Source organism: Prinia subflava, chromosome Z, assembly GCF_021018805.1.
Source record: "Prinia subflava isolate CZ2003 ecotype Zambia chromosome Z, Cam_Psub_1.2, whole genome shotgun sequence".
Classification (NCBI taxonomy): domain Eukaryota; kingdom Metazoa; phylum Chordata; class Aves; order Passeriformes; family Cisticolidae; genus Prinia; species Prinia subflava.
In genome coordinates, this window is record NC_086283.1 from 49,455,469 (window position 1) to 49,480,057 (window position 24,589).

The 24,589-nt window shown below is 38.9% G+C and overlaps 1 protein-coding gene across 2 annotated transcripts in view; it reads right to left on the reverse strand.

Annotated features, from left to right (window-relative positions):
* UBQLN1 (ubiquilin 1) overlaps positions 1-23,504 on the reverse strand; it is a 26,283-nt gene extending 2,779 nt beyond the window's left edge. For both annotated transcript variants that reach the window (XM_063421596.1, XM_063421595.1), the window contains exons 1-8: positions 23,034-23,504; positions 10,925-11,076; positions 7,300-7,415; positions 5,640-5,902; positions 4,773-4,931; positions 3,927-4,170; positions 3,289-3,431; positions 2,356-2,439 (exon numbers count right to left, since the gene is read on the reverse strand). In XM_063421596.1, coding sequence (XP_063277666.1) covers positions 2,356-2,439; positions 3,289-3,431; positions 3,927-4,170; positions 4,773-4,931; positions 5,640-5,902; positions 7,300-7,415; positions 10,925-11,076; positions 23,034-23,489 — 1,617 coding nt within the window. In that variant the 5' untranslated portion in view covers positions 23,490-23,504. The remainder of the gene's footprint in view (positions 1-2,355; positions 2,440-3,288; positions 3,432-3,926; positions 4,171-4,772; positions 4,932-5,639; positions 5,903-7,299; positions 7,416-10,924; positions 11,077-23,033) is intronic.
* Between the last annotated feature and the right edge of the window lie 1,085 nt (positions 23,505-24,589).

Here is a 24,589-nt window from a genome sequence, read left to right on the forward strand (position 1 = left end):
CTGACATAATTTCAGAACTTGGCTTTTGATTTTGCAGTTGAATCTTGCAGGAAATCCTGCACTTATTTTTTCTTCTGTGAGAAAACTTCCATAGAAGGTGATAAATGAACTCTCCAGATGTAGAAAAAGTCTTTCAAACCAGAATTATACAAAGAGAAGTATTTTTTCATTATAAATCTCAATCTTTCAAGGCCACAAAACTATGTTAGTACATTATTCTAGAATTAGTCTCCTGTATCGTACTACTAGTAAGCAACAATACTGAACATGATGAAACCTGACCAACAAAAACCTAAGAAAAAGTACTAAGTTCCTTTTTCCTAGCTAATTTCAGTTCACAGCAATTTGACTGTGACTATTTGTACATATCTGCTTATCTATAGTGCTCTTAGAGCCTGAAATGTAAACAAACACACTAAAATAAACCAGCAAGCAAATGTATAATATTCAAGGGTTCTCAGTCAATTGTGACTTCAATTACAGATTGGCTTTCACGTCATCAAGTAATTTAGAAGGCAAATCCTTTTCACTTCTGAAATGAAACATCCAAAACCCTCATTATTTTAGACACAAACTCAAAACTAGTGGCTTGTGCTCTTTGCATAGAGATGCAACAGATAAGTGCAAAGTAATATTTCAGTTACAAATAACATAGTTTTGTTAATCAGACCAAAGAGCAGATAGGCTTACTAATCTTAGCAGCTTTCCCCTGGCAACTAGACCAGATTACTTTTGCTGAAAAAACACATTTGATTCATGCAGAAATCACAGATTAAGGTTTAACTTTCTCTAGTGCAGAGCAGAACTGCAGAATGGGACATGAAGAACTCTGATCTGAGTGCCTAAGAGACTTCAGAAGACCAATTAATGTTCTCCATTCATCTCTTGGACTTTTTGTCTTCTTGATAGCTAAAAGTCAAAGAATAATTAAATATATAATAGGTGAAGATTACTCAGATTTAAAGAGGTAAACATTTTGGGGTCTCCAAAGAAAGCTGCAGCAACTACTTTATGAAATATTTAAATCATGACTTACTGTCTGATATTCGAAGCTGTCTTAAGTAAATGGTGGCCCAACAATTCTTAGAGCACTTAGGTGACCTGGATCTCATCTCTATTAATGTTATTAATTCCAGTAGCAACCATTCTTTCCTAGTTCTGCTGGGCAATTGCCCTTAATTGCAAAATATGCCTTCCATATGTAAATTCCATGTTTTCTGTCTCCCAATCCCGTAATATAAACCCAGGTATATAAGCAAGAAAACACAAGTTGAAATATTACCAACATTCTGAGAATATCTAGATATTTCTCCACTTCACACCTCACCTGCTAATCCTGTTAATCATCTAACTTTAGAAAGTGAATACAACAGAGAACTATTTGTGCAGATAAATTCCAAGGTGATAGTAACAGGAGATACAAAAAGGAAACAGATATGATTCCTACTGTGCCTTCATTAATTACTGTGCCTTCAGATTTCAAAACATACATGTGGTATTACCTTCTCAGATACCACTGAGTCATTACAAAGCAGTGACAATATTAAACACCACAGCCATTCATGTGGTTCAAACAATCAGTTTATTTCTGAATACTGAACATGATGCTGTAAGTCATGTATGTGCTCATTATTTTACTCATACAACCTCTTGTGTGCAGTAAGATCTTGGCAATGCATATTTACTGATTTGCAAGGACTGCCTAATGACAGAACTCATGCAGTGGATTAGGTTTTCAATTCCTACAAAAATCTTGCTTGCTTCGATTTAGGGAACACAGTACTCCTACACACTGTGGCAGCTAACACCAAGCAGATACCCGGGCTGCAAACACAGTGTTGATATGAGCGGAGGACATTGGCAGAGCAATCTTTCCAGGAAAGACTTCAGAACCCACTACTTTAAATTAGTTAATGACTGGGGTCTTTCAAGACATGCTCTAGGACCTTTTTTCAACATATTTATGGCAGTTTTGAAGAGACAAGATAAAATCATATTGAAACTTTAACTAGTAGTATGAAAACTACTGTTCTCCTTAATTTGTGAAACAAATCTTGTCACAAACAGGTGTTTTCTGGCTGGTGTGCAGTACCAGTATTTATTCCTTCTAAGCAAAGAAGCAAGAACGAAACTTAGTGGTTGTGCTAATCATAGACAACAGTCAGGTTTAATTTTTCAAAGAGATGGAGACATTAGCAAGAATATTTTCAAGGGACAATCTAACTTAGTATCTAAAGCTAATGAGAGTATATTACAGAATCTAGCTATTAGCCAAATCAAAGACAGACACCAGTTTACTAAAAATACTGCTCATTGATTTGAAGACCTTTATTAAGAGCTAATATCTCATCTTACTTGTTGAAGGAAAGTTGGAAGTTGTTGTCTCATTTGTTCCTGAAGTTGAGGATTTCCAACAAATAAAGGATTATTCAACATCATCTATAGGACAAAAATATTTAACTTCAAAGATCAAGCAGTAAAAACCACTCAAAGTTTAAAAACAACTATTGATAATACAGTAATAGCCTATGAAGATTACCTCACAGAATAACAATCATCTACTCCTTTGACGAAAACTTTCTGGGGGTGTTTGTCTTTTTTTGTTTGGTTGGTTCACTTTTGCTTTGCTGTTTTTATTTTCTTGTAAGCGAATAGATTTCCTGATACAAATGAGGCAGTCTTGCCAAGTATTACAAGAAAATCCTTTTCTGTTCAGCCTCCACTACAAACACTACAAATCTAAGTAATAGCTTTGCTGTAAGTATCACTTGAAGTCAAGGATATTTCCAAGTGAGTATTTAACACAGAAGAAAGAATATATTTTCAATCTCAGTTCAGAATTTGACTTTCAATATTACCACTTTAAATAAAAATTGTTACTTTTACAACACCATTCAGAACCACGACCAGAGTAACACCTAGATATGGCACCAAGTCCCCTCCTTTCACTTCTCCCAAACTAGTGGGCATATTTATTTACTGTTAGTTCTACCTTAATTTATAAGCAAAGCACTTGTTTTGTCTCTTTCTAATGCTGGATCACAAGTTTAGGGCTGCACAAAACATACACAACCCCACAAGTTATTTTAGAAGCATGTCAGGCATTTCCAACTACGAATTGAAGAAACTCACTGCAACAAATTGTTCAAAGTAAGCAGGTAATAATTTCAGTGAGTTAGGAATTAACATTAAAAACTGGCCCATTTGCCACAGGCAATTGTTGAGCTATTGAGTTTTGTCATTTTTTATTTAATAGACACAATATATTACTATACCAATGCAATTTACCTGTACTGCAAGATCAGGATTCTGGCTTAATGATTGCATCATGCTTCTCATGTAGGGCGCAGACAACATGTTCTGCATAAGTTGTGGGTTTTCTGTTATCTGCTGTAATAAGCTCTGCATTCCTGGTGTGTTGAACATACCAGCTTAAAGAAAAAATAAAGGGTACTTTAGTAAACATTCTGGCTACCATCAGAGAAAGTAGACTATCTAAACCCAGAATATAACTACTCGGTTTTCATGATTTTAAGACCCTGAAATTTACCTCTGTGTGGTTCTGCTTACACAGACACACCTACTCCCGAAGTTAAGATAAACATTGTACCCAACACACCATCAGCTATCCACATTATTAGCTGTTTCCCATTTGCCTTAGAACAGAAAAAATACTACAATTCATCTACAGATTCATTACCTTTGTTATTTTAAAGCAGTATATAGGTATTATTATCATCACTCAAATTATTTTCATATATTTTTATTTTTCCTATTTTTATTCAGAGGACTTTGATAAAAGTAAAATGTTCTACAAAAGTAAATAGCAATAAAAACTAAATCAAAAACCCTCTTCCTAATGAAAGAATCATTTCAGCAAGTTTGCAAGTATGTGCAAATACACACAGTTGCAGTAACAAACACACCTCCAAGCCCAGGTCCCAAATTCGGTCCGGTTGAGCTCTGTTCCGTAGTGCCAGAAGTGCTGTTTTCAGCACTACTGCTTCCACTGCTCTCACCACTAGTGCCGGTATTTGTCGCGGAAGTCTGTGAGCTGGACTGAGGAGCCCATGGATTTGGCAGAGGATCTCTATTTTCTGTACGAGATGGCTGATTGTCCCCTCCTGCTGATGCATTGCTTACTAAAGAAGCAAATGGGTTACCTCCAAACTACAAAGGAAAGCAAACACTTATCATCTACAAATTTCTAAATCATACATGAAAATAAATGTTTATGGCTCTTAATCAGTTATACTCACCATTCTACAGTAATTAGGTGTAAATATAGTGAAAAGACACTAGCACTTAGAGATACCAGGCCTCCCAAAAAATTAAATCACGTTTCTTTTTGAAAGTAGTGTTGCTACTGCACTGTATTTGGATCACAGTAAAATTGTATCTTTCATATCAGTTTCTGACTTTAAAATCTTTTATGCTTCTCACCTTTAGTTAAAAGTTACTAAACACACCCTTAAAAGGATTTTTTACTGGACCTGCAAAGCTTAAGGCAACAAATGAATTAAAAATTAAGTAATGAACAAATCTATTAACTTTAAAATAGCTTCTCAATCACACGAAGTGATAGCTGTATTTCTTCAGGCTCAAAAGAACACAGGATTTTTAAAGCTCTTTCCTCTCAAGAGTAAGAGGCTATGCAGCAAGTTCAAGTTTCAGGAATTATTTTGTCAAGTAAACATCTGGAAATTTAAGTTACTTAAATTCTGTTATTGAAAAAAAAAATCCTTTCTGTGTCATTTGTAATCTTTTCTCACCTGCTCCTGTGCTGCGTTCAGTATTGGCTCCTGAATGTCTGTGTACATACGCCGCAAGGCATTATATCCCCCTGGTATACTTTCAAGGTTGCTCAAGGCTCGGTCCTGGTTTCGCATCATTTCCTGCATCATTGCAGGGTTTCTAGCAAGTTCTAGTGTCTAGAGAAGTGGAACGTTTAATCTGTATTAATAAGAAATCCATCCTAAAGTGAAAATGTCAGCATTTGGCAATCTCTCAGTTTCCCTGTCTAACCCAGTTTAAAATTATGATTAAAGCTGAATCAACCTGCAGCTCAGTGTGAATCAACACAAATCAGTATTTAGCCAGCATTCTATCGTAATTCTTACTATATCTAACATCACTACAAAAGGCAGCCTATAGTATGAAGTTTAAAATACATACAATTTTATAGGCATCTATTAATCTCTTCGAGTTTTGACACATTTTACCACACAAGATATCTTACTTATCTTTTAATTTAAAAAGCATTTATAAGTACCCACAGTGAGACACAATGAAAATATGCAGTATTTTGGAGAATTACTACTTATGGTAAAATTGCTGGCTAGACAACAGGTTTCAAGGCAGACAGCCACATCCAGTTCTAGCTTCAGAAGACATGGCTACACAGTATTCAATGGTTTTCAGAAACTATGCTGCAGATTTTCCGAAATATCAGTCTGTTTTGGACATTAACAATGAGAAATGTAGACACTGGTTGTCTATGGCAAACTTTTATGGATTTTGAGTAAGACTAAATACTTGAAGAATGTTTACACACTCCACTAAGCATGTCCAATTCCTGCTCTGTTGTTTATACTAACAGCAGAATCACACGTCATGAACTAATAGATCTTTCTACATACCTGTCTCATTATATCTGGATTATTCAGCATGTGACTGATTTCTGGATTTCTCTGTATCAGTTGCTGCATTTGAGGGTTAGCCATAATTAACTGCCTCATCAGGTCGGGATTTGAAAGCATACTCTGAACAAATGGATTCTCCATTATCTGAACCATCATTTCCGGGTTGGACATAAGTTGTCGTTGCATCTGACTTTGCAACTCAGAGAAGTTGGAAGTATTTAAGCCCAGGCTACTCAGGCCTGCCAAACCTCCAAGGCCACCTTTAAGAGGATGAAAAAAAAAGTGACTGACTATACTTCTGATCACATCCAGATTCTTTCTAAATACAAAGTATTTGAACATATCTCATACTTCAAAATAACAAAAATGAATGCAAGTCCCATCTTTTGCAAGGCTGCTCAGGAGTTACTCACTAAGAGTTTCCTTCCTTAAATAATAAGACACATAACTAAAAATCCAACAAACTTTATTCTTAAATAAAATTTGTTTTAATTTTAACAACTTTTCTTCTCATTTTCCAAAGTCAAAATATGAGAAATGTTTGAGTTTCGGGGCTTTAGGTCCTTGTCCCACGCCCTCCAGCAACACTTAACAATAGCATTCGTAATAATAATTTGTAATATGATATGATATGATATTTTGTAATAATCTGTCTCCTCTTGGTTAGGTTATAACTAGGAGAGAAATCTCAATATGAATAATATTTCTTATTCTAATTAAAAGCAGATCCTGTGTTCCTCTTGGTAGTAATGCACCAAGAGCTAATCATATTTTGAATTTTTGTGCTTTGCTGAATCCAAATAAAAAAATTCAGAAGTTACCTGACAGACTGAAGAACCATTTAAACCTAAGAAATCATCTACTTTTCCAATTCTACCTCTTCCCCACTCCCAAATGCACAAAAAAAAAAAAAGAAGAAGAAGAAGAAACAAAACCCCATCACAACTATGGAAACAGGTTATAATTTTTAAGCCAATAGACTACAGCCTCTTCATTCACAGAAGTGAAGACTCATAATACTATCAGACTTGAAACCTGAGAAATACTTAATTGTAAGATTAGCAGCAATTTTATTACTTTTATTGCAGATCTTGGGTTCATGTTACAGGTCCGAACTTCTATGATTCATCTGTATTCAGGTAACAGGAATTCAGATGCTTTTAAGAAGTACAGGACACTGGAAGGAATTTCATTACCTATAGTGCCAAAATATAACATTAGTAGCACCTTACCACTGAAGGTGAAACAGTACAAATGTGAAGTTTGTGGTAAAACACTGGCACAGTTTATCCAGGAAGTTGATGGATGTCCCATCTCTGGAAACATTTAAAGTCAGGTTGGATGGAGCTCTGAGCAATTTTATGTAGTTAAAGATGTCCCAGCTAATTGCACAGAGGCTGGACTAGATCACCTTTAAAGGTATCTCTTCCAACCCACACTATTTTGTGATTCTATATAAAACTAACAAAACAACTCTCCTCTGGAAACTGACTGCTCAGAAACCGGCAGCCAATTCAATATATATCTGTAATCGGCTTTTCGGTGTGCTTATTTGGGTTTTGTTTTTCAAGTTCTGTCTACATTGTAATAAAGCTTTGGGATAATTACCTGAATCCAAGAGGAGATACCCACCATGCTACCTAACAAATATTCTTACCCAAGCCAAAGGGGTTACTATTTGTTGATGCTGGTGTTGAGGTGCTACTGCTTGATGTTGATGTGGTAGCAGTACTCCCAGTGGTGTTTGCCTGTTGAGCTGGGTGGTCTTGTGACCTAAAAAAGCAATTTTAAAACTTTATATAGAGTGTAACAACTTATTTTAAGAAGTGCCATTAAATGTAGCTATAGCATTATACTTGAGAATCTTAAATTACATTTTGATTCTTGGTCAAAACCCCGTTATCCCCACATGGCTTCCTGTAATAAATCTTGCTCAGACATCTGCCATGTCATCAGTTTTTCAAAACAGTAATTTCAAATAGTAAAAACCTGGACAGGTATCACTGCAGCCATTACCACCTTTTCATCCTACCCTGTGATGCCTGCCAATGAATTGTTTTCCCTGTCCTTCCCTTGCTTTAAAGATCCAAGTCTTATTTCACTATACTCACATACTACTAATAGCATGCCCACACCTTGAAGAAATAAAGCCTGAAAATTTTAATGTGGAATTTATTTCATGCCACATCTCTAACAGGATGTTTTACTGAATGTGAAATTTAGTTAATGTCACATTTTATTAGAAGACAAATCTCAGACTTTCAATAACCTTTAAGATTTCAAGGACAGACTGATAATAAAATCACATGAAGCTAAAGCCAGCAAAATTTAGCACAGGCACTAAAGGCTGCCCAGGCTGTATACTCACCACACCCTTCTACTGCAGGCAGAAAGACAGATGTTGCCATGTAGTAAAAAATATCAAGGAACTGAGCTTGAATAAAGCTAACCTGGCCTCTCTGTTCTAAAGAAAGAGACTACTTTGAAATAAAGATCAATTCTCCACTGGGTTTCAACAATCAATAAATTCTATTAGCAATACTACAGAATAAAATAACTTTCAAAACTACGAATTCGATTTCACAAAAAGATTTGAGAATGACAGTACACTAGACTTCATACTTCAGTTCACCTTGGAGGACCTTCCTCCTATAAATATAAGTCTGCTCTTGCTCACCTCAAGCAAACATCAGGAAAAAAAAAACCAACCATACAAACAAAACCATCAGAAAGATGCCTTAAATCCAGAGACTCTTCTGAGGTTTCCAAGAGTTCTTTAACTTCATCATCAGCAACTACAAACTTTGAACACAAGATGACTATAATTAGCCAGGCAGCTGTAACTTGAATGAGAAAGATTATAGACTGTACACTGATCGTGAGTCTCCTGCTAGAGATATTTGGTTTTCTTTCATCTAGAAAACACATACATCTTTCCTCCATAAGCAAAAGAAAAATAATAAGCATAAAATCCTACTTGTATTTTCTGAGAAACTGAAAAACTGTTTTGAGAAGCAACTATGCTGCTTCATGTAATAGACATGAAAGGTCCTCAGAAGTGTGACAGAAAAGTAGATGACAATAAAACTTGCAGTCCAATGGTGCTCCCATGCAAATTGGGGCATGTTCTCTGAAGATGATGGTTCACATGAGTGTCAAACTTGTTAGCCTCCAGTCTTCCAGTGATATTCCTATCAAGTGCACATCCTCTTTTATACCCATTTTGCCATCATGTTTCCTCCCAGCACTTGTGAACAAATGATATCTGTTGACCTAGAACTCTATTCAGAAACTCAGTATTTTTTCACTGCCCAATGCTAATCACTCACTGCTATTCTGACACTGTAGAAGATAGGCCACAAGATTTCACTGGAAGTCTGTAGCATTCTTGAAAATGTAGCACAGGGTTGTTTTTTTTTTTTTTTGCAAGGATTGACTGGGATATACCAGGATTCCTATTCTGAAATTACACATGTAACATAGCTTAGAAGGGAAAAGACCACTTTCAGATCCAGTTTTGGAAAAGCACTTTTACTTATTCAGACACATAGCAGCAACAGTGACAGCAACAGTCAACAGAAAAGTAAATGGCATCAGGTAAGGTAGCTGGGAACAAACCAATCTTGATACTCACAGCCAAAAATCAGCACCTTCCAGGCCACACTGGCAGGGTCTAAATCTTGTTTTTGAGAGAAGCGTAAAATATAGATATTTCAGCAAGAATACTGAGATACTTCAGGATAATGCTATACTTTCTCAGAGGTAATTTTCCTTCTCTCCAGCAGGTTTCAGCATGTTTTTAGTTTATTCAAGCAAAGCTAGTGGGTGGAAACTTTAATGCATCATTTGAAGATAGCACAGGTACATGCAAAGGATCTATAGTTCATTGTTCACTGTTTTCCCAGACATGATCAAAACATTCTGCAGATAGTAGAAATACACTCTTCTAAAATGATTCAAAAAAAGCAGGTCCTAGTGAAGACGTGGGAGTGCAACGTTGGTAAGACAGATGCAGGAACACCAAAAATGCCCCCAAAGCCACACATTTGGCATTTGTGGTCCTGGGGGTTCCTCTGCTCAGAGGCAAAGTTCACAAAGGTCCAAGAGGCTGGCAGTGGTATTTCAGTATGTATATAGTATTTCAGTATAGCTGTAGTAGGTGCAAACTATGACCCTTCTGGAGACTATGCAAGTCAAGAGCATACTGCTAATACTACTACTCATGATGCCTCTCTGCCACACTCAAGACTGCAGGCAAAAAGAGCAATGAAAAAAATAGCAACAGCAGACTACTCATTCAGATGCACAAGGCATAGAATTGCAGTATTACCTAAAACTGTATTCAAGATTGGCATGGCTTGTATCAGCCTAAATTTCAGGTGGAAGAGGCACAGGGCAGGAAAGGGAGACCTCTGACAGTATAAACATATACTTTGACTCCAGGGCAGAAAACATAATCCTTCCAGGGCATGAATACAGAACTGAAGGCATCAATTTCAAAAAGTACCTACATTTAATGCTAAGGCTACAAATTTCAACAAGACTTTGTATTTAATGCTAATGTTACTAGCCAGCGTTTGTGTCTTGGTAAGGGCTAGAAAGGGACAGCCTATTTCTGTTCTCTCCTACACTCTGTGCTGTTTCCTTCAGCATCTGATATTTTCACATCAGAGGGGATTCTCACCACAAGCAGAAAAGACCTAGGTAGAACAGGAGCAAAACCACTTTCACTATAAAAGAATGAATTAAAAAAAAAAATCCCAAACCACCTTAAAATCTCTAGTCTATTTAGTCAGTACACTAAAGCAGTTCTTAAAACTTTTCCTTTCTTGTTTTTACCAAAACAGTGTCTTCACTCACTGTGTTGGTAAAATAAGGAAAAAAAATCACTGCAGAGAAAAAAAAGAAAGAAAAGATTCACTGCAAGTTTTCACGTGTGAAAAGAAAATCTGCATAACATATATTAATAGATAGTAAAAGATGATATCTAACAACTAGGAAGCCGAAACACAGCCAGAACTAAAAAAAAGTTATATAACAAAAAACCAAACAACCAAAAGAAAAACGCAAAAGACATGTATTTAGAAATACAAACCAAATTAAAATACAAGATAAAATAAAAAAAACACTGTAAGCTCATAATTTCACTGTTATTCTGCAGCAGATTTAACTAAGGTGCTGATTGGGGTGATTTAGTCAAATCTAGTTTTGCCCAACAGAAAGTTATTAATAATACAGAGTGCTGTAGAGTTAAACAGAAGACCACTTGTTATTAAGATTACCTGTTTTGTGTTTTGATAACCAGGTGAACAGTGAGTCCATCATGAATTCCGTGCTGAGTCAAAGTATCTTGATCTTTTAAAATTTTTCCAGCAAATATCAACACAAGCTGATCAGTGTGGGACTTGAAACGCTTAGAGATTTCCTCCTTGAACTAAACAAAAAAATTATTATTATACATTTATGTAATTATATACTGAACCGCAATTTTTAAAAATAATTTAGGAACAATCTGTTTTTACATTTGCTATATTACCTCACTTGCACTGCATATTCTGTATTTCACAAACTAGAAATAATTTTGTTTCCTGAACTTCTTTTTGTCCTTAGGAAGATGGGAAATATTACTTTGTCATTTGGAAAAGGAAATCAGAAGAATTTCACATCTAGATCATTATATATGAGTCGTCACAACAAAAATCTGATTTCTCTTGAAGACTACTGTGATCAACCAGGCATGCATCCACGATATAAATACATACAGTATTTAACATTATTTAGTATAAATACATATAGAGTACTTAAACACACCCATATGTATACACATGGTAAAGTAAACATATAATTATATACTAGCAAGTACACAAATACAAATGTGCACACTGCTGAGGCCATCTATTGCTAAAGGACTGTTGATGCAATGTCACAAAGAGAATAAATCTGTCTAGATTTGCTGGAACTGAGTATACTTCTCTCCTTAGATGTCTTTTTGCTGCCTTCCTTCATGTGTCAAAACTAGCATTCCTTTCCACACAGACAAAAGTTATACCTTAGGTGGCTCTGTTTTCTGATTCAATGCATGACACAACTCCATGAAATGCAGCCCAGAGCACAGTGATGAACACATTTTTCATTTCATTGGGAAATCATTACCATACAAGACCTTTTACGAAAGAGGCTGCTTGCTAAGTGTTAACTGTCAAAAACACCTTAAATAACAGATTAGCTTCATATACTTTTTTTTTTGCTGAGTCAGAATCATCTACTGTCTTAGTTTAGAAAGACAGGTATCTGTCAGGGAAAACTGGAGTTTCCCTTGGAATGGAGAATGTAAAAACCCCTCCCTCCAAATTATTACAATTTTGCAATTAGGAGCTTTCAGGCAAAAACAGGCAAAAATATGGGAATAGGAATAACAGTTGTTTACTAGGAATATTAAAAAATACAAATGCAGTAGTACAAAACAAACAAACAAACAAACGTCCTAGAAAGCCCTGACAGAGTCTGAGATACGACCTGACACCCTGTTGTCAGGGTGTTGGAAGCAGTCCAAATGAGTCCTTCTGGAGTAACATGCTGTTCTGTGAAGTAGAGATGATCCTATAGAAAAAAGGGTCCAGTGCTGGGTCTGGTCTTCCTCCGAGAATTCAGTAGAAAACCGGCTGCATTAGTGCTTGGGATTGCAGGTTTTATGCTGGTGGAAAGGCTTTGGCTCCTCCCACTGAATGGAGCATCTCACAATGGAATGAGGTAATGTTATCAGTCATGTGAGAGGCCATTTAAGGTGATGTCCCTCGGAGGAGGATGGGTGCAGGGGGAGAGAAGAACAGTATCTCCCAACAGGTTTCAACAGATGAAAATAGAATACACATTTTTGGTTACATTTTTCAACCCAAGACATCTACACACATGGAAAACAGAATCCTAAAAACATTGTTGAAAATGAATGTAAAGATCATCTAGTCCCAACTCCTTTGCCAAGGACAGGGACACTTTTCACCAGATCAGGTTATTCAAAGCCCTGTCTAGCTTTAACACTTCCTGTGATGGGGCATCCACAGCTCCTCTGGGCAACTTGTACCAGTGTTCTCACAGTAAAGAATGTCTTCCTAATATAAAAGTCATCACCCTTGTATCATCACTCCATGCCCTTGTAAAAAGTCCCTCACCATCTTTCACAGAATTCTCTTTTGGCCACTGGAAGGCTGCTCTAAGGTCTCCCTGGAGCCTTCTCTTCTCCCAGATGAACAAAAGTCTCTCAGCCTGCCTTCACTGGACATGTGCTCCAGCCCTCTGATCATCTTGGCAGCCTCCTCCCGGCTCACTCCAACTGGTAGGTCCATGTCCTCCTGCGCTGGGGTCTTCAGAACTGGACGCAGCACTCCAGGTGGAGTCTCAACAGAACAGAGCAGAGGGGCAGAATACTCCTTGCTTGCCCTGCTGGCCACACTGCTTTTGGATGCAGCCTGAGATACCATTAACTTTCTGGGCTTTGAGAACACATTGCTGGGTCATGTCCAGCCTTTCATCCACCAGCACCTCAAAGTCCTTCTCCTCAGGGCTGTTCTCACTCCACCCTGCCTGTGTTTGTATTTAGGATTGCCCCAAACCAAGCGTAGGACCTTGCACTTGGCCTTGTTGAACTTCATGAGGTTCACAAGAGCCCACCTCTCAAGCCTGTTGAGGATGGCATCCCTTCCCTCCAGTGCCTCATTCATTCCACACTGACTGCCACAGGTTATTGGGGTGCACTCACTCCTGCTGTCTATGCTACTGACAAAGATGTTGAACAGTGCTTGTCCCCATACGGATCCCTGAGGACAGCACTCATCACTGGTCTCCACTTGGACAGTGAGCTGTTCACCACAACCCTTTAAATTCGTTATTCACAGAGCAGTCCATTGTCAAAACCATGTCTCTCCAGTTTAGAGACAAGTCATGTGACAGTGTCAAACGCTCTACATATGTGCAGGTCGATGAGGTCACTCACTTTTCCCTCATCCACCACTGCAACCTCATCACAGGCAGGTTTGTCCTTAGTGAAGCTGAGTTGACTGTCACCAACCTTCTCCTTACCTTCCATGTTCTTTAGCATAATTTCCAGTTCTGCTTCATCATTCTGCCAGACTGACCAGCCTGTGGTTCCCTGGGTCTTTACAGTTTCCCTTCCCAAAAATACATCATGGATGTTCTGTTTAGCCTTTTCCAGTCTGTGGGAACTTCCATGGGGAACTACCACAACTTCTCAAATACAATGCTTAGTGGCTTAGCTACTTCCTCGCCCAGTTCCCTCAGGGACCATGGATGTATCTCATCATATCCCACGGGTCTTGAACCTGATCTTCTACAGAGAATGGTTTTTCACTCTTCCAATCCCTGCTTTCACCAACTTGTGTAGTGTGGCTGGAGCACTTGCCAGTGAGGGAACAGGCTGGGCATCAGATAGTGGGTGCTGGGCCACTGTACTGTGCATCATTTGATTCTCTTGTGTTTTACACCTCTCTCCCTCTCGTTCATTAGCATTATTGTTGTTGTTATTGTTATTACTGTTGTTGTTGTTTTAAATATTAGACTGTTCTTATGTCAATCCATGAGTGTTACTTCTTTTTGTTCTGATTCTCTTCCCCATTTCACTAGGCAGGAGAGAAGTGATGACGTAGTTGCATGATAATTGCTGGCTGGGTTTAAACCATGACAGATTATGATGATGGAAATTAATGCATATTCAGGCAGTTATAAAAAAATAATTTTGGTTTTGTTTAGGTCCTCAGTTTGCACATTGTAACTAAATAACAGTACCAGTAAATTACAGTTAAAATACTTCGTCCACTGGGAAAACCAAAAGCAGAAGGAGTTTAGCATAATTGGCTGAAAATTAGGTGCATTTCTGCCCAATTCTCCTACTGCAGTGATTCATCCTTTTAATTATCATGTAACAATCCAACCAACAATGTCCGCTCATCTGCTTTATTGTTCTAAAATACAAGTTTTACTTCATTGTAATAATACTATGCCTTGTGGTATTACAAAGGTGTTCAGTCATGTCTGGGCATAGGAAAGGACTCAAAGTTGTGAAAATAATGTTTCATCATACTTGACACCTAGTGTATTAATGGAAACCAGTTCATTGCACTCCTGTAGTAACTGACTAAAAATAATGTAAAATCATGTCACTTTTTACATGATTATTAGAAAAATATATGTAGAGAAACATAGTGGGAATCAGACTAAAACACTGAACTGATGTCTAAACAGAGCCCTGGTTTTCCTAGGGAGAAAAGTAAAAAGCATTCTTAACCAGAGTGAGTTGATTCAAGGTTACATTCTCCTTAAAGCATGGCAACTTGTAGATTTGACATGAATTAGAACAAATCCAAAGCTCATCTTACTAAAGCACTTTGCCCAAATTGCCATTTTACCTCAAGTTAACTTGTTTACATAAATCTTTTTTTTTTTTTTTTTTGCTTTGAAACACTGCAGCATAGTTTTTAATATTGAGAACACTCACTGGCTTTTTAGCAGCACACCAGCATTTTTTGTTTATACTCTCAATTCCATGGCAAATACCCTTATCTTCCATAGCAACTTTAAAATAATCACCATTAACAAAACTTGTCTTTTTTTGTTCTGTGTTAAAACACATGGGAAAAAAAGACTTTCTGTGAAGCAGACTACGATTTTTACACCACCTGCTCCGCTTGATTGCCTCTGAAGGTTTTTGCAAGGTACGGATGGACACCATAAAATGCTGATGTCCAGCGCTAAACAAATGCGTACTGGTACCCAAGCCAGTCAAAGTAAACATCTGTCACCAAACAAAGCAAATATCTGAATACACATGAAGTAGAACTGCTGACTAAACCAGTTATCGTTTTGCACTGTCACTTCGGAGAGCAGATCTGTAATTTAAACATTAACCTATTAACATCTTCCTGGCCTTGGAAGAACCTGGTAAAGAGTTATTCCAGCTAAAGTAAAACTACTAACATTCAAACTCTCCTTTGACATTACCATCATATAATGATTCAAAAGTTTCTGTTGACTCATTTTATGACATCAAAACCAGCAACTGTAATAATCTTACTATCTACTCACTAGACGAAGTGCCAAGAAAAAGTAATAAAAAGAAAAAAACAAATAAATCAAAAAATACTTTCCCAAATCCTCTCAACCTCAGCTTAGTAAGTCATATGAAAAAATTAAATTACAGTAACAACCTGGAAGAGGTTTTGGGCAATTAACATCCAAGTCCCACTGACAGTAACAGAAAACAGGCCCCTAAAAGCCTTCAACTACTTTGAAAATATTAAACTACAATTTTATCTAGGTGACTGTAAAAAAAAGTATGGTTGCTGACTCTCCCCACATGAAACTCTGTTTTGAACACAACAGAGGATAACACGGAAGCAAATGTTCGTACATAGAAGGCTGAAATGCAGTTTTCATTCCCAGCGGTCCTTCAAAGAGTTTTACTACAAAGAAATATTTTGAAACAGCATTACCTTGTTCAGCACTGCTGTTTCAAAGCACACCCACAATATTAAAACTTTCAACTGTCTTTCCTAACAATATACACAGTTAAGCATATTGACTGAATTCCAGTCTGTCTTACACCCACACAGCATTCTCATAAGCAAACTTTGATGAGCACCAGCTTTTATATGACAGAATTAATGGTTAAAGGTCATCTTGACCCAAGAAGTAAGGAACCAAACACACTCATGGCCACAGCTGATAGCTGTAGTTTCCTTTTGCGATGAATCATGACTTGGCCATCCTACAACTGACTTAAAGTGAGTCAGTAAAACACAGGGTTTCATTGCACAACTCTAGGACACTATACAGGAAGGAAGACAAGAATTCATCATTTCAAGCAGGAATATGAGAACTTTTGGCCCACAACAGATACAGCATAGCTAGAAAGAACACACAAAATAAGTCTTCTACGTGAGAGTATGCTGTCTTTCATTTCTCAATGGAGTTACTATCTTATGGTGGCTTTTCCAACAACCCATGCTAGTTTCACAATAGAATTACTTCCTCAAATGTCTGCAACCAAATCAAACTCACAAAACTCACACATTTTAAAACACAAAGTCAGATTCTTGATGAGTTAAAAAGCTAGCAGCCCATAAAGGATAAACTGCATAAGCACATAGTAGTGTAAAGGGCTCATGACTCAAGTTCGAGCCATTTCTATTCCTTCCAGGGATTCTTCAGCAAGCCACTGCACTTCTCCAAGACTTTGTTTGGAGAAGCAATGCTTGGCAATCTACTCTCCCCCTGTTTGTTATGTACCTGATCACTGGCAAAGCAACACAAACTGGAAACTCCATTTAGAATAAGCACCTTCATTTCTGCAGTAGCCAGGAGGGGGCATGGCCAGGACCCCCTGAGGTTATTCTGTATCACCTCTTGTCATTGACAGCAACTGGGTAAATGGAAAATATTCCAGAGAGAAGGGGTTCCTTCTGGTCAACAAAACATGGTGGAGGGAGATGTCCAGCATTGTCTGTTATCAGGGGAGTTTTTCCCTTGTGAACCATTGATTTTCTTGCACCCTCTGTCATTAGTATTGTTGCTGTTAATATTTGTTTTCTTATCTCATTGCTGTTTCCAGTAAATTGTTCTTATCTCGATCTGTGATCTTGACCTTTTGTGCTTCCAACTCTCCTCTCTAGCATGCCTTGGCTTGACTGACAACTTAAGAAGAGTGAAAAGAGAAAAAAGCTTTTTAAGTTACAGGACACTAAGCTTCAACTCAACCCATTGAGGTTTTTGTGCTACATAAAAATAGAAAATGCTTCAACTCCTCTCTTTCACTGTTATTTTCATCTTGAAAACTCTCAACCGTATTATGCAACTCCTAACTAATTTATACAACTTTCAATGTTATTTAACAAATAAAGCACTGGCTCAGGAGGGACACGGAGGTGAAAATGTGGCAGAGAGAGAGGCAGTGTGATTGGGAAAGTCTCAGTAGCGTCACTGATAAGGCAATAACATTCCTAAAAACAACAGCACTGTTTAGCAAGAGCCAAAATTGGTGCACTACCAAGATTATTCTCACACTTAATACAAAAGACAGCATCATATCAACTACTAAGAAGAAAATTAACTCTATCCCAGTCAAAACCAGAACATCATGTCACCACATATTCCAAATTCTTAAGATTTTACCCTAACTTTACTCCCACACAATGACCCTTTTTACAGAGACAAGGTTTATAGTCACTAGATTGGAATATTGATTTGTTTTAAAAATCTTTACATGACACCTCTACCACAGCTAATTTTCATTAAGGTCTTCTATGCTGTTGGCAATTTTGAAGTGTATACAGGGCAATTTTTTAAAACTGTGTGACACTGCCAACCAAGGGTGAGGTATTTCAGCAAAACAAACTCACAGGACAAAAGCAGGCCCTATCTGATGTAGGTAACATGTAAAAAAAATAAAAATCGATGTCTTACTTTTATTCAGAGAAAAATCTACACAGAAGACACTTCACACTACTACTTAAATAGGCTGTCTTATTTACTGTCTGCCAGTCATTTATCAGAAAACACTTGTTGAGTACTATGGTCAGATAACCGACACCTTTGAGTTAATAGTCAGGAAAGTCAATATACTTCTGAAGGTTCTTCTATCAAATAACCACCTACCATTGCTCTACAACAATTCTGATATCACAAAACGACTGGAAAAAAAACCCAGGTTAAGAAATATGTATAATCAGAGTATATCATGAGGGAGACTCCATAAAGAATCACACAGATGTGCTACAATGCATTACTGTTAGTGAGACAATGTGTTACTGAGACACCAGACCATGGAAAACCTAACACGAAATGCTTCATGTATTCAAGTGCCTTGAGACACCTGAAAAACAACAGAAACCTGAATCACAGTCCTGGAAACAAAGAACAGACTGGATTCCATTATACAGTTTCAACTTATTTTGTTTATACGGTTCAGTAATGCCTGGATTACAGAAAAACAGTGGAACAGAACTGGATCACATTAAAAGAATTGCTCTTATAAAGTAAAGTTTCTTAAAAAGTAAACCATTACATAAAATATTAAAAGCATATGCAAGCCAGGAAAGATGCTCCACTACCAAATTACCCAAAGCTTTAACAATTTACCATTTACACCTGTGTGATTTTTATAAAGCAGAAGACTACCAATCTGGGATTGCGAGAACCAGGTACAAAAATGAAACTCTGGATTTATGGATTTAAAGTTCAACCATAAACAGTGCTGAAATTTTAGTCAAAAAATTTGAAAGCTCTCCACTTGATAAAATCAGTCTCAACACAAGGGATACATTTACACTTAAAATTAAGTAGCTCATGAGTTTTATCTGTAGTTTAGTATAGTGGAGAAAGTACATTTGTGTTCATCTACTTTTAAAAAACACACTAGAATCTGTTAAATACGCTGTTATTGAAAACTGTGTTGCATACTGAAGAGATAGTCTATTTAAAGGTTAAAGCTAAATAAAAATGGGAGAAAAAAAAACTAAAACTGCAAAAGGATCTAATCTGTTTTCTGTGGAACTAAACTCAGTTTCACTAACTCTTCCTGATGGGCATTACTCTAAAATTTTCATATAATCAAAGGACTGACAATCACTCTCTGCAAGAACTTCAAGTTTCTGAAATTATTAGCACAGATTTACTGTATCCACTGTTTGTTTGCCCCGCACTTAGTAACACACAGCATGTTACTCTGTTTCAGAGCCGTAATGCTCGCAGAATGGACAACTCAGTATCTTTCAGTTACTACACACCCACAGACAGTAACTCTGGACCAGTTATAATAAACTCATGAATACTTCAAGTGTCAACACAGGGCACTAAAACAGCACCCAGAAGCATCAGCGAGCTTCAACTCTCCTAAAACTCCCTCATTCTAAACGATGAAAGTAAAAAACCTGTTTTTCCGTGTAACTGGTTCCAACACCTCAACACTCAAACAAATCAAGTCATTGACTAAGACACAAAGGTATGAGTCGTTCCTAAAATGAGCACACTTTTTCTTTGTATACAGGCTTTACCCACACAATTAAAACAACTCTGTATTGCCATGAACTCAGAAAATATACCAAAGGGAAAAAACATTGAACAAGAGACAATTTTAATGAGCCGGAGTATCAGCACTCTCAAGGTCAGGTAAAGTGAACAAGTTTACAGGTATTCATCTTTTACCCACTGTTCATTCATTACATCTCCGCTTGGAGCAACACCAGTATCATACCTAGTCAAGAATGCAAATATTTGGTCCTTGTCCTAATACTGAGCCAAACTGTGCTCAGCACAATCAAATAGTTTTCAGAGAATCAAAGACAGATGGACAGCAATTGCAATCAACTGACCTTCCAGAGTGGCTTTGTACTTCGTTTATTTTCCATACCAACCTGTATACTCACTGTTCTAGCTCTCAACACAAGATCACAGTAACAAAGTATTCTGCTCAAGTCTTCAGCAGGAAAAAATCTTAAAAAAAAGTTGCAGACCTGGTTTACATTAATGGAGCTACTCAAAATACAATTTTTTCAACCCCATATTTGGCCCTGATGACATGAAATATTTTCTTAGAAAATCCAGGTTCCTGTTCTACCAGTATTCTGAAATGACTGTGAAGAAATAAACAACCCAATTCTGTAAGTTCTAATGTTAGCTACAGAAATATACTGAGGGAGTTTATTTGGTGGGGTTTTGGGGGTTTTTTTTAAGTCTAAAATTTACTGGCGCACCTATCTCAACTGTACAAACCACTTGCTGATCCCAGATGCATCTGAAGAGGTGTTCAAGTTGCCTGGTATTTGAGACTAACCTATTTTCAAGGCTGGCTCTAGACACATTACATCTACTGTTGATTATTATTATTATCAACAGCTCATTTTTGCAGTTTAAAAGAACAAGCCAATATTAGTCACACTATGGGGACAGCATTTTTTAGTGCTGTTATACTGCCTGGAACTTTAATCCAATGGTAAACCCAGCAGGGTTTACTTCTCAGGAATTAAGTCATAACTGAAGATCTAATATTTTAACAACAGTTCCAAAAGAGACAACATTTAAGAGTTTAATATATCTGCAGACAACATAGACATCTGAACTAATGTCCTCTGTTAATTCCCTAAATATGCATGACTGCTTTCAGTAAAAAAATCACACTCTTGACAGATTGTACAACTATTTCAGTTTATGACAACTGTTTATTTGAAAACCTGGCAGCTCCAACAGTATTCAAATCTGAAACAAACCTGTTAAAGTCACATATATTACAAAAATCACAGCTCAAGTAAATTTGTTAATTATTTCAAAAGGACCAAAACTAATGGCTGACTGCTTTTCAGGACAAACACAACCCTCAGGTTAGATTCAGTTTATGAATCTCTTTTGAAATATCCTAACAAAACAAAAGCCCCCAAACTGCAAAGACTTTTACAAAAACTGCATTGATGCTGCTCACAAATCTATGGAGAACAGAGAAGTGAAAAGCATCCCTTTCAGACTGAGACTGCTGGGAAAGCAGTGGACAGCATTAAAAAGCAAACACAGTAATTTTATTTTTGGGAGAAATGCCTAGATCAAGCTTGCAAAGAGAGCAGCTCACAGCACACAACCCTGCAGCTGCCAAAAGACTAGAGAAGAGAGCATCCTCAATGCACTGGCATCTGGAGAAAACCACAATGAAACTTGGGTCTGGGACACTTCCTAGCCCAAATGCTGATGTACAAAAGAAAAAAACCCAAAACAACACAAAACCAAACTGAATCTAGATTAGATTTAAGGATAAAAAATTGAAAGAAATATTAGCATCTTCTCTATTACAGCAACTAGGTGAAACAAAAGTCTGACAGTCTAGCTGAAGTGCTAGCACTACATTTGAAATTTTGGAGCCTTTACTTCATCTTTTGTATCTTTTTCTATTAACCAGACAGCGTCTTTCAGCTCACACTTAAGGAATGATGTCAAGTTCTGTATCTAGACTTTAGTGGTGCTTTCAGACACATAATCTTTTTTTGATGAGGTCTGCAATACCAATGACACCAGAAAAAATTGTGGAATAGCACAAAGTTGCCACATTTAGATCCATTTCAAGGAGAAAACTGGAAAATACTATGGGAAAGGAAAGCAGTTCTGAATCTAGCAATGTCTACATCCTTTACAAAGGGGAGACTCTGTTTTTACATTTTGATAGCATCTTTTCTATGACTTGCTGATTTTTAATTTAAATAAACGAAGTTGTAGCCAATAATTACACAGCAAACCTTCTACAAAACCAGAAGACTTGCAGGAAACAGCGTCGATGAATCAGCAGGTGTCACTAGTATGAGACAGAGACAGCTGGGGCAGACACTTTCACAGGAAGGCACAAAATCCCTCATGACTTGGTTAGCTGACACTAGTGTCATGCTAAGTACCATATCCATAACTAGCACATTTAAGTACAGGAGACTACAGATTTTACACAGTACAAGGCTATGAAGCCCTAAAGTTGAAGGCCTACTTGCTGCTTTTAAAGACAGTGTTAGATCAAAATAACCATTGGAAATACAGAGATAAAAGCGACCACATATGTTTTCTACAGTCACGTTAGCCAGCCAGTGAGACAACAACCACCAAAACCAGTCAGATCAACAGGACAACTCACAGCTAAAAAATGAGAAAAGCGAAGGCTTTGGGATGACCTAATTGTGGCCTTCAGCACCTGAAGGGAACTTACACGAAAGATGAAGCAAGACTGTTTGCAAGAACATGTGCTGACAGGACAAGGGGCAATAGCTTCAAACTGAAAGAGAATAGGTTTAGATTAGCAATTACGAAAAAATTCTTTAGTGTGGGAGTGGTGAGCCACTGGAACAGGCTGCCCAGAGAAGCTGTGGATGGCCCATCCCTGGAAATGTTCAAAGCCAGGCTGGATGGGGCTTTGAGCAACCTGGTCTAGCTGAAGGTGTCCCTGACTACGACAGGGGAGCTGGAACGGGAAGATTTTTTAATGCCTCCTTCCAACCCACACCATTCTACGACCCAATGACTTCACGAACGAGCTTCATCCACCTTCCGAGCCGGCCCTCTGCAGCGCAAGAGACAGAAGTCGGTGAGGAGGGTTACGAGGCGGCACATTTCTCCACTATCCCCGCTAGCCCCAGATGGCAGCGGTCTTCTCCTGGGCCGGGATCGGTGCTGGTGCTCGCCCAACAGCGCCCGGCGCGACCCGGGCGAGCAGAAGCTGCTTTGTCACCGGGAAGGGCCCTCGCCCCGCGCTGCCGGAGGCGGGAGCCGCGGGCCGGCGTTCCCCTCCCGGGTGGCGCTCCGCTCGGCCCCGGCCCCGACGCGGCCCCGCCGGCTCCCTCAGCCCGCTCCGCCGCCCCTCACCTGCCGGATGGTGCTGGTCTCCGAAACGGCGAACTCCTCCTTCTCCTTGGGAGTCTTCACCGTGACTTTGATGATCCGCGGCTCGGCGGCGCCGGCGGAGTCGCGGGTGGGGGAGCCCGGGGAGCTCCCCGCGGGCCCCTTCGCCGTGTCCGACATCGCCGTGCGCGGGCGGGGCCCTGGCCGGCGGCTCCCGGCGGTGCAGCCCAGCGCTCGCGCCGCGCCCCCGACACCGGAAACGGCCTGGCCCGGCCGCCGCGCGCCGTGATGACGCAGCGCAACGGGGAAGTTACTAGAAAGGGGCCCCGCCCGCGCGCGCGGCCGGCGCGGCGCGCGCCCCCGGGGGGATGCGCGTGCCCGCGGGGACGCGCCCGAGCCGCGTGACTCAAACGGGGCCGCCCCGAGCGGCCGCCGTGGCCTGGGGCCGTGGCCTGGGGCCGTGGCCTGGGGCCGTGGCATCCCTGCCCTGTCTGCAGCCTCCGCGGGGATCGTTGTGTCGGGACACGTCCGGAGTGCCGTGTCCAGCTGCGGGCTCCTCAGTGCAAGAGGAGAGAGACAAGGGAGGCAGGCAGCTAATGGAGAGGGTCCAGCGGAGGGTCACAAAGACGGTTTGGGGATTGGAACATCCCTCGTATGAGGAGAGACTGCAGGAGCTGGGCTTGTTTAGTCTGGAGAAGACTGAGAGGGGATTCATCAATGCATACAAGTATCTCAAAGGTGGATGCCCAAGAGGACGGTTCCAGACTCTTCAGTAGAGCCCAGAGACAGTACTAGGAGCAATGTGAGACACTAATATTGAAGCTTTGATAAAAGCTAAGGTTATAGTTAACGATAGATGTTGCTGATTTAGCTGAAATGAATAGATAAGCTTTGCTGAAATCAGTTAAAAGTTAGAGAATGGTGAAAAAAACCCAGATTTAAGATAAGCTACCCCGGATTTAGTGACTCATTGCTTGTCAAACAGAGAAACCAATCAATACAACACAAGACCTCCCGTTTCCAGAAACCCAATGAAATAGTTCTGGAAAACAGGAAACAGGGAGTTCTACCATCCATCAGTCACATCTGCATTGAAAAGGTTGAAAGTTTAGAACGAGGAAGACTCATTTTACTTCCTCCTTTTGGTGACCACTCCTCACAAAAGGACCACCGACCCATTTCAGGGAACAAACTACTCATGCTTAATAGCCTTGTTGTCAATTAGCGTATGAAGTGGAGAGGAAGAAGTGACAGGAGTATGAATATGCATTTGTATTTTGTGTATTCAACATTTTTGTAAATAAAAGGCTTTGTAATTACCCGTGATCTCTGCAGTGCGCATTAGGGAGCTATCCCACGCGCTGCCCAGCGTCGCAATAAACATACACTTTCTAACTTTAACTGTCAGAGATACTTTTGTCCGTCACAGTTGAATATTGATATTAGATCGATACTCATATTTTAATAAATCAAATGGCCATAAACTAAAAGACAGGAAATTCCACTTCAACATGGGAAAGAACTTTACAGTGAGGGTGGCAAGAGCAGTGGCATAAGCTGCCCATGAAGGTCATGGACTC